This window comes from Ursus americanus, chromosome 24 (genome assembly GCF_024610735.1).
Source record: "Ursus americanus isolate L20-20 chromosome 24, mUrsAme1.1.p, whole genome shotgun sequence".
Taxonomy (NCBI): domain Eukaryota; kingdom Metazoa; phylum Chordata; class Mammalia; order Carnivora; family Ursidae; genus Ursus; species Ursus americanus.
The window spans coordinates 22,309,409-22,322,627 of NC_142150.1; the positions used below are offsets into that span (position 1 = coordinate 22,309,409).

General features: G+C 48.2%; 1 protein-coding gene across 3 annotated transcripts in view; it reads left to right on the plus strand.

Moving 5' to 3' along the window:
- Positions 1–13,219, plus strand: part of LDLRAD3 (low density lipoprotein receptor class A domain containing 3) — a 223,572-nt gene that overhangs the window by 116,153 nt on the left and 94,200 nt on the right. For all 3 annotated transcript variants that reach the window (XM_045808495.2, XM_045808496.2, XM_045808497.2), the window contains exon 4: positions 3,668–3,802. In XM_045808495.2, coding sequence (XP_045664451.1) covers positions 3,668–3,802 — 135 coding nt within the window. The remainder of the gene's footprint in view (positions 1–3,667; positions 3,803–13,219) is intronic.

Sequence of the window (13,219 nt, forward strand, 5' to 3'; positions counted from 1 at the left end):
GTAACTGTGCTGACGGATGTCAACTAGACTTACTGTGGTGATCATTCCACAGTAGATACGAATATCGAATCAGTATTTTGTACACTTGAAACTAATATAATGGTGTATGCTAGTTTTACCTCAGTTAAAAAAATCATGTTTCCATTTTGCCTTATTTGCTTTAGATTTTTAAAATAAAATGTTACCAGATATCATTAGAAGTTCACAGCGTATACCCCTTCCTGGAGTCTATCCTTTTCCCTTCTCCCCGGAGGCATCTACTGTCCTGAGCTTACTTTGCTCCCACACTGTGGTATTTGTGATGTTTATGGATCTTGACTCTGGTTCACTGATTTTGGGGGTTTTTTGTTTTGTTTTGGGTTGATTGACTTTTTTTTTTTTTTAAGATTTTATTTATTTATTTGACAGAGATAGAGACAGCCAGCGAGAGAAGAACACAAGCAGGGGGAGTGGGAGAGGAAGAAACAGGCTCATAGCAGAGGAGCCTGATGTGGGGCTCGATCCCACAACGCCGGGATCACGCCCTGAGCCGAAGGCAGACGCTTAACGACTGCGCCACCCAGGCGCCCCTGGGTTGATTGACTTTTTACTACTGTTCATCAGGGGTTGGCAAACAACGGTTGCTGGGCCGTATTTGGCCTGCCACTTGTTTTTATAAATAAAGTTTGATTGAAGCACAGCCATGCCCTCTGTTGATGGATTTCCATGGCAAAAGTTGAGTAGCCCTGACAGAGACAGAGGCAGAATAGTGAGCAAAGCCTTAAATATGTCCTAACTGGCCCTTTAGAGAAAAGGTGAGCCACCTCCTGCTGTAGAACTCTGTTGCACCAACATAACACACGCATCTGTTCTCCTGTGGATGGACATTTGGGTCATTTCTATTTTTTTTATTTTACAAACAGAGCTTCAGTAAACATTTGTGTTCAGGATTCTCCCTGGAGTGTATAGCTGGAAGTGAAATTGCGGGGCTGGAGGGCACGGGCACCTTTTTATTAGAAATTACTAAATTGGTCTCCGAGGTGGATCCCCCAGTTTGCATACCACTGGTGGTCCCCGAGAGCTTCTCTCCCTCCACATCCTTGCCAGCAACCTGGCGGTCTCTTAAGACCTTAAGTTTGGCCAGTCTGCTGTGGTCAAAGTGGTGCTTCATTACCGATGACAGTCAACATTTTTTCCAGCTGTTAGGGACCATTTGCCATTTCTTTTGTGGCAGTTGTCTGATCGTATCCTTTGCCCATTTTCCTACGGAGTTGTCTTTTTCCTCTTGAGTTGTGAGAGATCTTTATATAATAATCTGGCTACTAGTCCGTGTGGTTATATGTGTTAAAGTCGGGCTGTGACTTGGTTTTCAATCAGTCTGGATTCTTTATCGGAGCTGTGTTTTAGGGTATCACCAGTCTTAGTTTATCCTGCAGATGTGTGTGATCTGTCTATACACGTCCACGCACACACACGTATGTAATGTACGTGTGTGCATATATGGCCGTGAGTGTGCGCACACGCACACACGCACACACACACACGTCACTTCTTTTCTGTGAGTGAGTTTGCAGGGTTGAGAGGGTGTGAGGCTGAAGAAAAGTAAGTAGATGCCAGCCCTGTCAGCAAGGCTGATTGGGCACAGATTCCCCGCCAGGGTGTTCACGTACGTGTGCGACCGCCCCATCTTGGAGCAATTAGAGCCCCTTTCCGAGGCTGTCCATCTGAGTGAGCTGATTGCTGCCGACACTTCAGCTGCATACACGTGACCCCCAAGGTCCCAGGGAAGCTGAAGGCCACCACCACGGGATGCCGGAGGGTTTGGAGGGCTGCCTTGGACAGAAACTGAACGTGATTTGTGGTTTGAGCTTCCCCATTTTGGTTTTGGCTGAAATCAGACCTTGGTTTCATTCTGATCAAGTTGAACCGTCCTCTGGCCCACAGCAATTAAAATAATTAAAACTTATATTTTCAGGCTAGACTACTTTTGGGTGACTTTACACTGGTCCATTATCTTTAAAGCAGAGAGCACTGGCTTCCTCCATCCTTCTACCTCCTCTGACCTTTCAAGTCAAACTTCCTGAGTTACATAGTTAAAAATATTAAAAAAAAAAACAAAACAAAACCAAAAACCTCTGCAGTCCTTCGGGTTTATGAAGCCCTGTGAAGTCTTCAGCCCTTGCCGCCTTGATCTGTGTGCATTTTAACAATAGCTCAGTGAAGCGTGTGGGAAAGATGTATTACAAATGCCATCTTGCAGTTAAGGTCCACCGAGGGATACCACAGCTGACTTGCCCCTGATCGCATCGCAATCTCTGTGCTGGGCCTGGCACCCCGATCTGGTGCTCTTCCCGCCACGTGTAATGCAGGTGTGGGCTCAGTCCATTCCCTGACATCCAGTATGTGCCCTCCTCATCATCGCCAGTATTGTCTCTGCAGGGAGGGCCACGCTCGTGGGACCCAGACAAACGTGATAGGGGAGCGTGTCGAACATTCCCTGAGCATGTGCTGCGAGTCAGATTTTGCACTGCACATTTGCTCACATGTCATCTCATTTGATGGGCAAATTAATGCTCTGAGCAGGGCTGGCTTCATGGGCCTGTCACCTGCACAGTTACACAGGGCCCAGGCTCAGCTTTGGAAGGGCGCCATGCCTGATTTTATGCCCTTCTTGAATTTTTAATTTTTGAAGAGCTGAACCCACATTTTCTGTTTGCACTGGGCCCCACAACTTATGTAGCCTGTCCCATCTACAGGCAAAGAGACCAAGGTTCAAAGACACGAAGTAATTTATGCAGGATTACACTGCTCATAAGCGGCAGAGCTGGGATTGGACTGATTTCTACTTCGCTACTTCATTTATTGAAACTAGAGCCCTGGAATGAGCCTCGTTTGAATTGCACTGCAGGGAACAGGGGAACAAGGTAAATTGTGCTGTGGAAATCCTGATCTTCTGTGGAGATTTGCTTGTGTGTTGTTAGGTAGCTTTGCGTTGACCTCACACTGGCCAGTTGCCACTCTCTTCCTTGAGGGGAGGGACCATACCCGTCATTTCTTTTGAGGTTCTGAAAGTGCCTAGAACAGGGAGCCTCACAGGGGTGCCGCTCAGGCTGACCGAGTAGGTTAATGGGCCTCTTTGATTGCAAAGAAATGGAGACCACTGAGTTTACTGTGGTGAGCCATAAAGATACATGAGGGATTAAGAGGCCGGTCTATAGTTATAGAACCAGAAGAATCCAATACAGCTCTTGGACCAGATCATGCCGTCATTCCCTGGGTAGCAGAGGTTCACGGATTCCCCAACTCAGCTCCTCCTTCTAGCTTGCTTCTCTGTGTGTCTCATGCTACCAACCATTTCATTCGTGACTCTCCCAGGAGATTCAGGTTTTGCCCCAGGACTTTCAGAGGCAGCTAGCCCGCCTGGAGGTTAACCATGTGGACTGAGGCATTGCCTTCCGGCCACATTGGTGTGGTTACAGGGTACCGCCTGGTGACTTGGGGGAAGGAGCTTTTAGAATGGGGCAGGGTAGGTCTTATCCTGTCCTAGTCATTGGCTGGCCAGTTTCCCAGGATGATCTTTGAGTCAGCCATCTTAGAAGATGAGCTCACTGCTTCCTGAGCAGGGCACCGCCTGGTTCCATGGGCCCTGCTGGCCTCCCTGGTGACCTGCTCTGTTTTCCCTTCACAGCGGCGAACCCTCTGCTTTGCTCCACTGCGCGCTACCACTGCAAGAACGGCCTCTGCATTGACAAGAGCTTCATTTGCGATGGGCAAAATAACTGTCAAGACAACAGTGACGAGGAGAGCTGTGAAAGCTCGCAAGGTAGGAAGCCTCCAAAGCTTTAAAAAAAGAATTGCATCACCACACCCAGTAACACCGAAAGGAAGAAAACAGCACCCATACCCCCTCCAAATACAATAGCCACATTAATGTTTGCACTTTACCTTGCAGCCCCCGTACCCTTGCTTTTACCTGTGAGGCACCTACCATTTTGCATTTCGTATTCCTCCTGTATGAAATATCACATACACGTTTTCTCTTCAAAACTGTAATTCGCCCCAGCCGGTCAGGATGCTCCACCGTGGTTTTCTAAATTGTTGCATCGTTGGGGTCCACCTGGATTGTTTCTCTTGCATTACTTCTTCAGGATAAATTCTGCAGAGTGGGACATCTGCACAGTTCATGGCTTACACTGCCACACGCAGCTGTTGGAAACAATTTTTTCTTTACCCGGGTGCTAGCGTTGTCTGTGCTTGTCAGTTTCACCTTCGCATCCCGGGTATTCGCTGCTGTTCTGTTTTTTCCATTTTTGCTAATTTAGTAGTCATAGAATGAGAGCTCCCCAAATGCTTTAATGTGCATTGCTCTGATTATGAGCAGAGTCAACATTTCCCCCGTGTGTTTGTTTACTACTTTGTTCCTCTCGTGTGAATTGCCTGCTCCTATCAGGACTCTTGAGCTCAGGGTAATTTTATGGAATCTGAAGGGATGCGGTTGGGGGGATGGGAAAGTGAGCTTTTTAGGGAGCCCAGAAGGATACAGCGGGGTCATATCCTCCTCTGTTAAAACTGATCGGGCACTTTTCTTTACTCATTGACTCTTCTGGTAAACACGTATTTTTTCAGTGATTAAAAAAATATATAAAGATTTAAAAATGTTTATCAATATTAAGGTATCGTAAAAAATATATATTTCTAATGTTGTAAACTGGTATGATCTATTTGCAGTCACTACTTTTTTCACTTAATATCCTATTGCTGTGATTCACCCACATTATTGTTTGTTGGTAGAGTTCATTTGTTTGGACTGTTATTCGGTATTCTGCCGTGTGAACCACAGTTTATAGTTTGAATAAAATTGTAAACCAGAAAAGCAAGAGAAAGGGGGCTAACTGGGTCGCTCATACATTGGGAGGCAGGTTGGATGGAATAAGTTCCGTGAAGTTACAAGTAGGTCCTTTTCACAGTCCTAGCCTTTATTTTGGCTGATGTTTATTATGCTATTAAAAATGAATGAATGAATGAATGAATGAATGAATGAATGAATGAATGAATGAGTCGTGTGTAGGCCACTGGTGAGGGTAGGTCACACATCAAGGATTATGACCAGTCCAAGTCTGTATGCCTAAGGTCCACAGAGAAAAAAAGACAAAATGTTTACTAACATAGATTTTGCCAAAATTTGTGCAGAAAAGAGCTCTGGGAGGTGAGTCTTGGGTAGAATTAACTTCTGATTATCCTCTCGTCTGGAAAATCTTCTCTTTGAGTTTTCCCTTCACTGATGATTCTCAAAGTATAATCCTGAGACCAGTATCACCAGAATCATGTGGGAACTCTTTGGAAATACAGAGCTCAAGCTGCATCCCGGACCAACAGAATCAACCTGGGAAGTGGACTCAGCAGTCTGTGTTTTAATGAGTCCTCCAAGTGGTTGAAATATACAGTAATTCTGAGAACTACTGTTTTATACTAACTTTAGAGAGGTTTCTAATCTTGCCATTTGCCTGGGATTTTTAAAAATTTTTATTATTATTATTATTATTTTGCTTTTTTAGAGAGAAAGAGAGTGTGCACAAGTGACCGGGCATGAGGGTAGAGGGAGTGGGTGAGAGAGAATCTCAGGCAGGCTCCACACACAGTGTGGAGCCAGATGCAGGGCCTGATCTCACAACCCTGAGATCATGACCTGAGCTGAAATCAAGAGTCGGATGCTTAACTGACTGAGCCACCCAGGTGTGCCCCCCCTTTTATTTTAAGAGAGGGAGAGAGAGAGAGACAGTGCACAAGTGGGGAGGGGCGGAGAGAGAAGGAGAGAGAGAATCCCAAGCAGGCTCCAGGCTCAGCACAGAGCCTAATGCAGGGCTTGATCTTACGACCCTGAGGTCGTGACCTGAGCCGAAACCAAGAGTCAGACCCTCAACCAACTGAGCCACGCGGGCACCCCTTGCCTGGTAGTTTTTAAACTGCTCATCGAACAATAAGGTGTGTCTAGCCTTCGCGCAGAGTCAGATTTTTATAAACCAAAACATATGCCAGTATAGCTCCTCTGGCATCTGCCATCGGCAGTGATGGATATCAAGTAGGGGAGGAGCCGTCCCAAAGTCAAGGAGGTATTAGCATAGATAGGAGGGATGGAGGAACATTTGCTGTAAGTACTGTTTCTTAGAGTTTGTTATGTGTTCCTGCATCCTAGACTCACCAACCCCTACGTCTAAAACGTGGAGGGTAGGGAATTTGTCCTGATGGTTTTGGCAGCATCCCCCTACCCTCCACGTGCTTGTCCCTGCATTTTGCCGAAGCAGATTTTTCCTCGCCCTTAAGAACCATCTCTCCGATGGCTGGTTGAAGTTTGTATTTCTAAGTCCAGCTCTTTCTCTTCCTCTGCATCATACTCTTGTATTATAAACATGAGGTGTTGGGTAGGTCAGTGGTGGACACATGCACACGAAGCCCAGCTCTTGGCAAATACGTAACTTGGAGCAGCTTCACTTAGAATCTCAGCTTTGTGCCTTCTGTACCCAAATGACACCCCTGTAGAAAGTAAGCTCTCCGAAAACTAGTCCCCTCAGGGCATGGGTGACAGCTGTCAGGTGCCATTTAGTATGACAGCCTCTGAGCAAGGGTGACCATTGTGGAAAGGCACTGTTGCTAGCTGCCAGAGAACAGGAAGTGTGCCTTTTTCCCCCCTCGAATTCCACAGATCCTACCTAGTAGCACGGGGCCCTGCACAGAGTCCATTCAGTAAGTGCTGTATACTAGAAAAGATTTCTCTGTAGGGTGTTAGGTTAGGAAGCTGTGGTTATTTATTTTTTTTTTTATTTTTTATTTTTTTAAAGATTTTATTTATTTATTTGACAGAGATAGAGACAGCCAGCGAGAGAGGGAACACAAGCAGGGGGAGTGGGAGAGGAAGAAGCAGGCTCATAGCGGAGGAGCCTGATGTGGGGCTCAATCCCACAACGCCGGGATCACGCCCTGAGCCGAAGGCAGACGCTTAACCGCTGTGCCACCCAGGCGCCCCTATTTATTTATTTTTTGAGAGAGAGAGAGAGAGAGTGTGTGTGTGAGCATGGGAGCGTGAGCAGGGGGGAGGGGCAAAGGGAAGGGGAGAGAAACTCTCAAGCCGACTCCACGCTCAGCGTGGAGCCTGATGCAGGGCTCGATCTCACAGCTCTGAGATCATGACCTGAGCTGAAATCAGGAGTCAGGCGCTTAACCGACTGAGCCACCCAGGAGCCCCAGGAAGCTGTGTTTCATTTGTACCTTATGTGGTATAATAGTGTGTATGTGTTTAAGTTATGCAAGTTCAAGTATACACAATCTATTAAAATAATCAGTATTTTGCTGTCGTTTAAATAGAGTAGATGATTCTGGCATTCCCTCAAGGGGGATGTGCCCTGCAGTGAGAATGACATGAGGATCCGGACCTGCTGGCCCCTTGGCCAGTCTGCCGTGCCGCATTCCTCCTACGACGTGAGCATCCTCCTGCTCGGGGTATGATTCTAGTACCAGAGGGTATGCTTTTCTCTGTCGTGTAGCTTCTTTTTTTTTTTTTTTTTTTTTAAAGATTTTATTTATTTGACAGAGATAGAGACAGCCAGCGAGAGAGGGAACACAAGCAGGGGGAGTGGGAGAGGAAGAAGCAGGCTCCCAGCGGAGGAGCCCGATGTGGGACTTGATCCCGGAACGCCGGGATCACGCCCTGAGCTGAAGGCAGACGCTTTAACGACTGCGCTACCCAGGCGCCCCTGTCGTGTAGCTTCTAAATGCAGACTGGCTCCTAATTTTGGTGCTTGAACAAAGGAATACCAGTGTACTGGTGCTGGGGGCAAACCTGACTCGTACTGGGCCTTGAGAGACTGAGCTTCATGCAGTATCTTCCTGAAGAATTTCAGAGGCATCTTGACTAGACAGAACGTGGTCTTATCCAGCGCAGGGTTTGGCCTGTTGTCGTCCTCATAACGGCGAACAGTGATCGAGTCTTACCATGCAGCAGACACTGCGCCGAGCACCTTTTGCCCACGAGCTCCTTTAATCAGACAATATCCGATCTGCTTCTGCTGGTCTCCCAGCCCTTGAAAAATGCGTCTTTGCTTTCACTTGATGTGGGAAAAGAAAATGACATTTTATAATGTTTATTTGGATGGAGTGGAGAGAACTGGCCCAAAGACAGGAAATAGGGTGCTTGAAATACTTTTCTTCCGGCTGGATGAGAGTATGAAAAGGCAATGTCTCCACTTTAGAGATACCAGCTATGTGCGCCTCTCCTCCCCTTCTTGCTCATCCCGATATAGTTCCCTTCTTTATCCGTGGCCTTTAAAACTAACAATAGACTGTCAGGGCTTGGAAGTGGGAGTGGACCGTGAGAGTGCAACCATTACCATACTTTTCTATTCCATCCGGGATGTCATAGAGACCAAAGAACACTGTGGTGGAATGGATTTTTAATTGGGGGTTCATTGATTGGAAACACCTGTTTACCAGGTAACTCCAAAAGCAGGCTTGCATGTGGCTTTTCCGTTTCTTAGGAACACATGTGAGAGCCAGCAGGTACTGCTGGGCAGATGGAGGGTGTGGCCAGCACTCAGGTAGCCTCCAATATGTTGGATTCAATCCTAACTGAACAGATCGATTCTTTTCAACCTTGGATAAATGACTGAATGCGGTAGGCATCCTGCAAGGATCCTTACCCCCTGGGGTTCACATCCTGGTAGAGTCCCATCCTTTGAATGTGCTCTAGACCTTGTGACTTGCATGTTGTTTTTTTTTTTCAATTGTGGCAAAATACACCTGATGTTAATTGACCACCTTACCCATTTTTAAGTGTGTAGTTCAGTGGTGTTAGGTATAGTCACACTGCTGTGCAACCCATCTCCAGAACTTTTTAATCTTGCAAAACTGAAACTCTGTCCCCATTAAACAGCTCCCTGTTCTCCGCTCCAAGCCCTGACGACCACCATTCAACTTTCTGTTTCTATGAATTTGACTGCTCTAGGTAACGCATATAAGTGGAATCGAACAGTATTTGTCATTTTGTGACTGGCTTCGCTCGCTTAGCGGAATGTCCTCGAGGTTCATGCATGCTGTAGCGTGTGTCAGGATTCTCCTTCCCTTTTAACTGAGGCTGAAGGATACTCCATCGTACGTCTATACCACATTTTCTTTATCCTTCCACCCGCTGGTGGACATTTAAGTGCTTCCACCTTTTGGCTGCTGTGAGCATGGGTGTAGAGATGGCGACTCAGTTTTAGGAAAGAAAGTAACAGCTCCTTTGATTGCTACTTGCAAGATTAGATTAGAAAAGACTTCGGCGTCTGTTTTGCTTACTCTCTCCTGCGTATGCAGATAGAAGTCGGCTGCCATATTGCGAGCTGCCTCGTGGAGAGGCTCCCGAGGCGAGGAACCAGGTAGGGCTCTGATCAAAAGCCAGCGAGGACCTGAGACCTGTCAGGCGCTGCCTGAAGGAGCTTGGCAAAGCCTCCTCCCCTGGCCCAGCCTTGAGCTGTCTGTGTCCCTGATACGTACCTTGATCATAACGTCGTAAGAGGTCTGGAGCCAGAGCTAAGCCACTCCTGGGATTTGGACCCACGGAAACTGGCAGGTAATACAGGTTTGGTTTTTTAAGCCTATACATTCTGGAGTAATTTATTATACAGTAATAAGTACCTAATAAAACGAATACCTCTTAAGTGGGTCCCAATTCTGATTGCTGTTAACACAGAGAGCTTCTGAAGGCTCAGGTGACGGTGAGAGGGTCGGGCCTGGGAAAGGACATGAGGCATAGAGCAGATACATATATATGTGGGTAGCCAGCCCTCCGTGCACCAAGTAAATGGCAGGTACCAGTCTGAGCAGTGTACCTGTATGTTCCTAGCCAGTCCCACAAAATTCCTGTGAGAGAATGTCCTCTCCCAGAAAACGATCCCCATTTCTAGATGAAGAGCTCGAGGAGCACACAGGTTCCTGGTTCTGCTGTCCGTGTAGCGAGTACATGGTGTGAAGCCAGGATGGGAACAAATGAACATTCTTCACGTCACCTTGTGACACTGCCATCTGGTTATCACTCGCCTGGGAACCAGGAACTCCCAGGTGGTCCGTGCACACCCAGCCCTTGGTCCTGTGAGCTCATGGGGGGAGGCTGCAGAAGAAGGCTGGCCTGTATTCCCTCTTTTTGTACTCAGGTTTTCCTTTCAGTAGGAAAGACTAATGATGCCTGTCCCCCTTCCCACTCCATGAGAAATGCTGGAGAGTTAAGCATTTCTAAAAAAGCCACCAATGCCAAGATAGTTAATTGAGTATTTTGGCAATTGGGTTGCAGTTTCTTTATCTTGCCTGCTGTATCCTGGTGATAACGCTCAAGGAGGATTTGGAAAGCTGGTCGTGAGGTTTGGCACCTCCCCAGAAGCTAACAGTGACAGCTTTGTCCTGTTTCTTCTGTAGAAGCGTGTGGGGGGGGGGGGCGGGGGGAGAGAGAGAGAGATTGAAGGAGGGAGGGACAGAGAGAGAGCCAACAAGCAATCCTTACTGGTGTTTTGTCAGTGGGCAGGTAATGGGGTGGCTCCACGTGCCAGGCCTTGAGCTGTATGCAGAGGAAACAGTAATGGTCTTGGCCTCTCTTGAATTGTGTTCTCCTCCAAAATTCATACATTGAAGTCCTAAACCCCAGTGCCTCAGGATGTGACCTTATTTGGAAATAGGGTCATTGCAGATGTGACTAGTTAAGATGAGGTCCTACTGGAGTCAGGTGGGCCTCTAATCCAGTCTGACTGATGCCCTTATAAAAAGGACACATTTGGACACAGACACACACGCCATGTGAACACGAAGGGGTAACACGTCTATGAGCCAAAGAGCTCCGAAGACTGCCAGCAAGCCAGCCACGGTTACGGGAGAGGCATAGCACAGTCTTCCTCGGGCCCTGAGAAGGAGCCAAGCCCGCCAACATCCAGCCTCCAGAACGGTGAGACAGTAAATTTCTGTCGTTGAAGCCAGCTGGTATGTGGTGCTGGGTTCACAGCAGCCCTAGCAAACTCCTCCAGCCCCCAAGAAGCCGCACTCGGGCAGGGCCCAGCTGTGCGCCGAGTGTCGCGGTGGAAATGCAAACAAGGGGACGGGAAGTGCTGGGAAGTGACCGGAGCACCAGGGCTGAGAGAGGAGTGAAAGCCTGTGGCGTGTGGAGGGGATGGTAGTCGAGAATGAATCCTCTGGAGGGGGCGGGGGGAGAGGTGCTGCTCTCCCTGTCTTCAGGGTGGCAGAGCTGCGCTTGGTGAAGCGGACGTCTCCCAGCTTATATTTAGAGATGCTCGTTTCCTGGGCTTGGGGGGCAGGCCTCATTAACCCTGTCTCCACAGCGGTGCTGGAGCTGGGGCCTGAGTCAGCACCGCTCCGGGTGTGTGACCGAGATCATCCACCCCTCTGCTTCCAGGGACCTGAGGACCGTTGCACTTGTAGCCATCTCTCCCCGGCCGGTCCCAGTGCCCCAGCCAACCTAAATGCGCCAGCGATTGCCTCGGTGGAGAGCCGGAGCCCAGGCTTCCAGTGAATAGATGTCTAGCCCCAGGAAGGGAGAATTAGGGTCGGTGATTGCGTCCTAGCCTACCCTCTCAAATAAACACCTGGAAGAATGCCGGAGAGCCGAGGGCATGCAGCAAGATAAAACCAAGTGACTAAGCAGCCAAAGAGCGTTTCTGGAGAAATCATGGAGGGCATGAGATGGGAGAATACTAGTTTTTATTATAATTTTTCAAGTATGAATGGAAAAGACCTTTCTATACCTAAAAAAAAAAAATAGTAGTCTGGGTTTAGGAGATCCAACCCAAAATGTCGCAACTTCAGATTTGAGGGGTAGTCCGTATCGACTACAGAATTTGTGGCTAAGTGATGCCAAGAGTTACATTAGAGAGGCCCTGGGAAGGAACCGGCACCACAGAACTCATTTGGCTTTGCTTAGAATACAGCTGCTGGAGGTATTATTAATGGCAGGATTGCGGGGGCCTTTTTTCCACTTTTAATTTGAGAGTTCGAGAGCCCAGCTGGGTGAGGAAAGGCAGAAATGCTGACTTTGTTGGAAGAAACTGAAGGAGGGTGGGAGACATTGATTGCTGCCTCCCGGTACCGGTGCGGTTTTCTTCTTCATAATTGAGTGGTTGCATCACGGAAGCTGCCTTTCCTCGAACCACTGCAGCAGGAGCTTGAGGCTGTCTGAACTGCCCCTCATCGAGAAGCAAGTCGGAATGATCCTCTCGAGATCGTAATTGCTTCCTTATCTCGCAGCCCCCGTGGTCATCTTCAGAGCTGTTTCTTTCGGCTCTCCCCCATTGCTCACGCACGTCTCCCTTCTCTTGGCTCTCCTGGCTTCCGCCTCCGTCTGTCCACCTGTCCCTCCCTCTCCTTGGCACGTGGGACGTCCAGCCTGGACACCTGAGGCAGTGGACCCCGTGTAGGGCTTACTGCCTCTCTGCAAGTCTGCTTTCGAGTTTTCGGAGCCGCTGCTTGATTATGCAGGTGACATTTATCTGTCCCGTCCGTGGACAGCTTGTGGCCCTCAGTTCCCTGTCCCCCCTTCCCCCAGCATCTTACTACTTTCCTAACTCTTCCTGATACTCATGCCCACAAACCATTGGCAGAGTGCCTCCTGTTGCCCGGCCCCACCCAGGTTCTGGAAGAAACACACAGCTAGATCAGATTAAAATTGCTCCCAGTCTGCAAGGGAGAAACAGAATGCACTGCAGGTAATTATCGGAAAGTGTGATAAATGCTGTAGGAGAGGACCGAGTAGCATGACTGGGACAGTGAGAAATGACAGTTTCCCTAGGGGAGTGTGGCAGGACTTCAGAGAAGAGAAGTCTCTGCCTAGTCTTTAAGGATAAATAAAAATGGACCCAGAAACAAGCGGGAGGCTGGGCATCCAGCCAGAGGGTAGGGCGGGAGCAAAGTGTGCGTATGTATGTGTGGGGGATGGGGGTGCATGGCGGGGCAGAAAGCTGTCAGGGTGGGTTGGAGCTGGCCCATGGAGACCCACTCCCTGCATGCTTCCCTTGGAAGGTGAAGCCAGAGGAAGAAAATCAGGGGAAATGAGATGCTCAACCCTGGTAAGGGGATTCATAGGAGGGGCCGATTATCATTGCATACAATGAGAATTCTGATTCTTTGTGGCTCTTCTTGGGCTATGCAATCCCACCAAGCAGAAGTCTAATCGAGAAACTAGTCTAATGGGGAAACTAGTCTAAATGAGACTGTG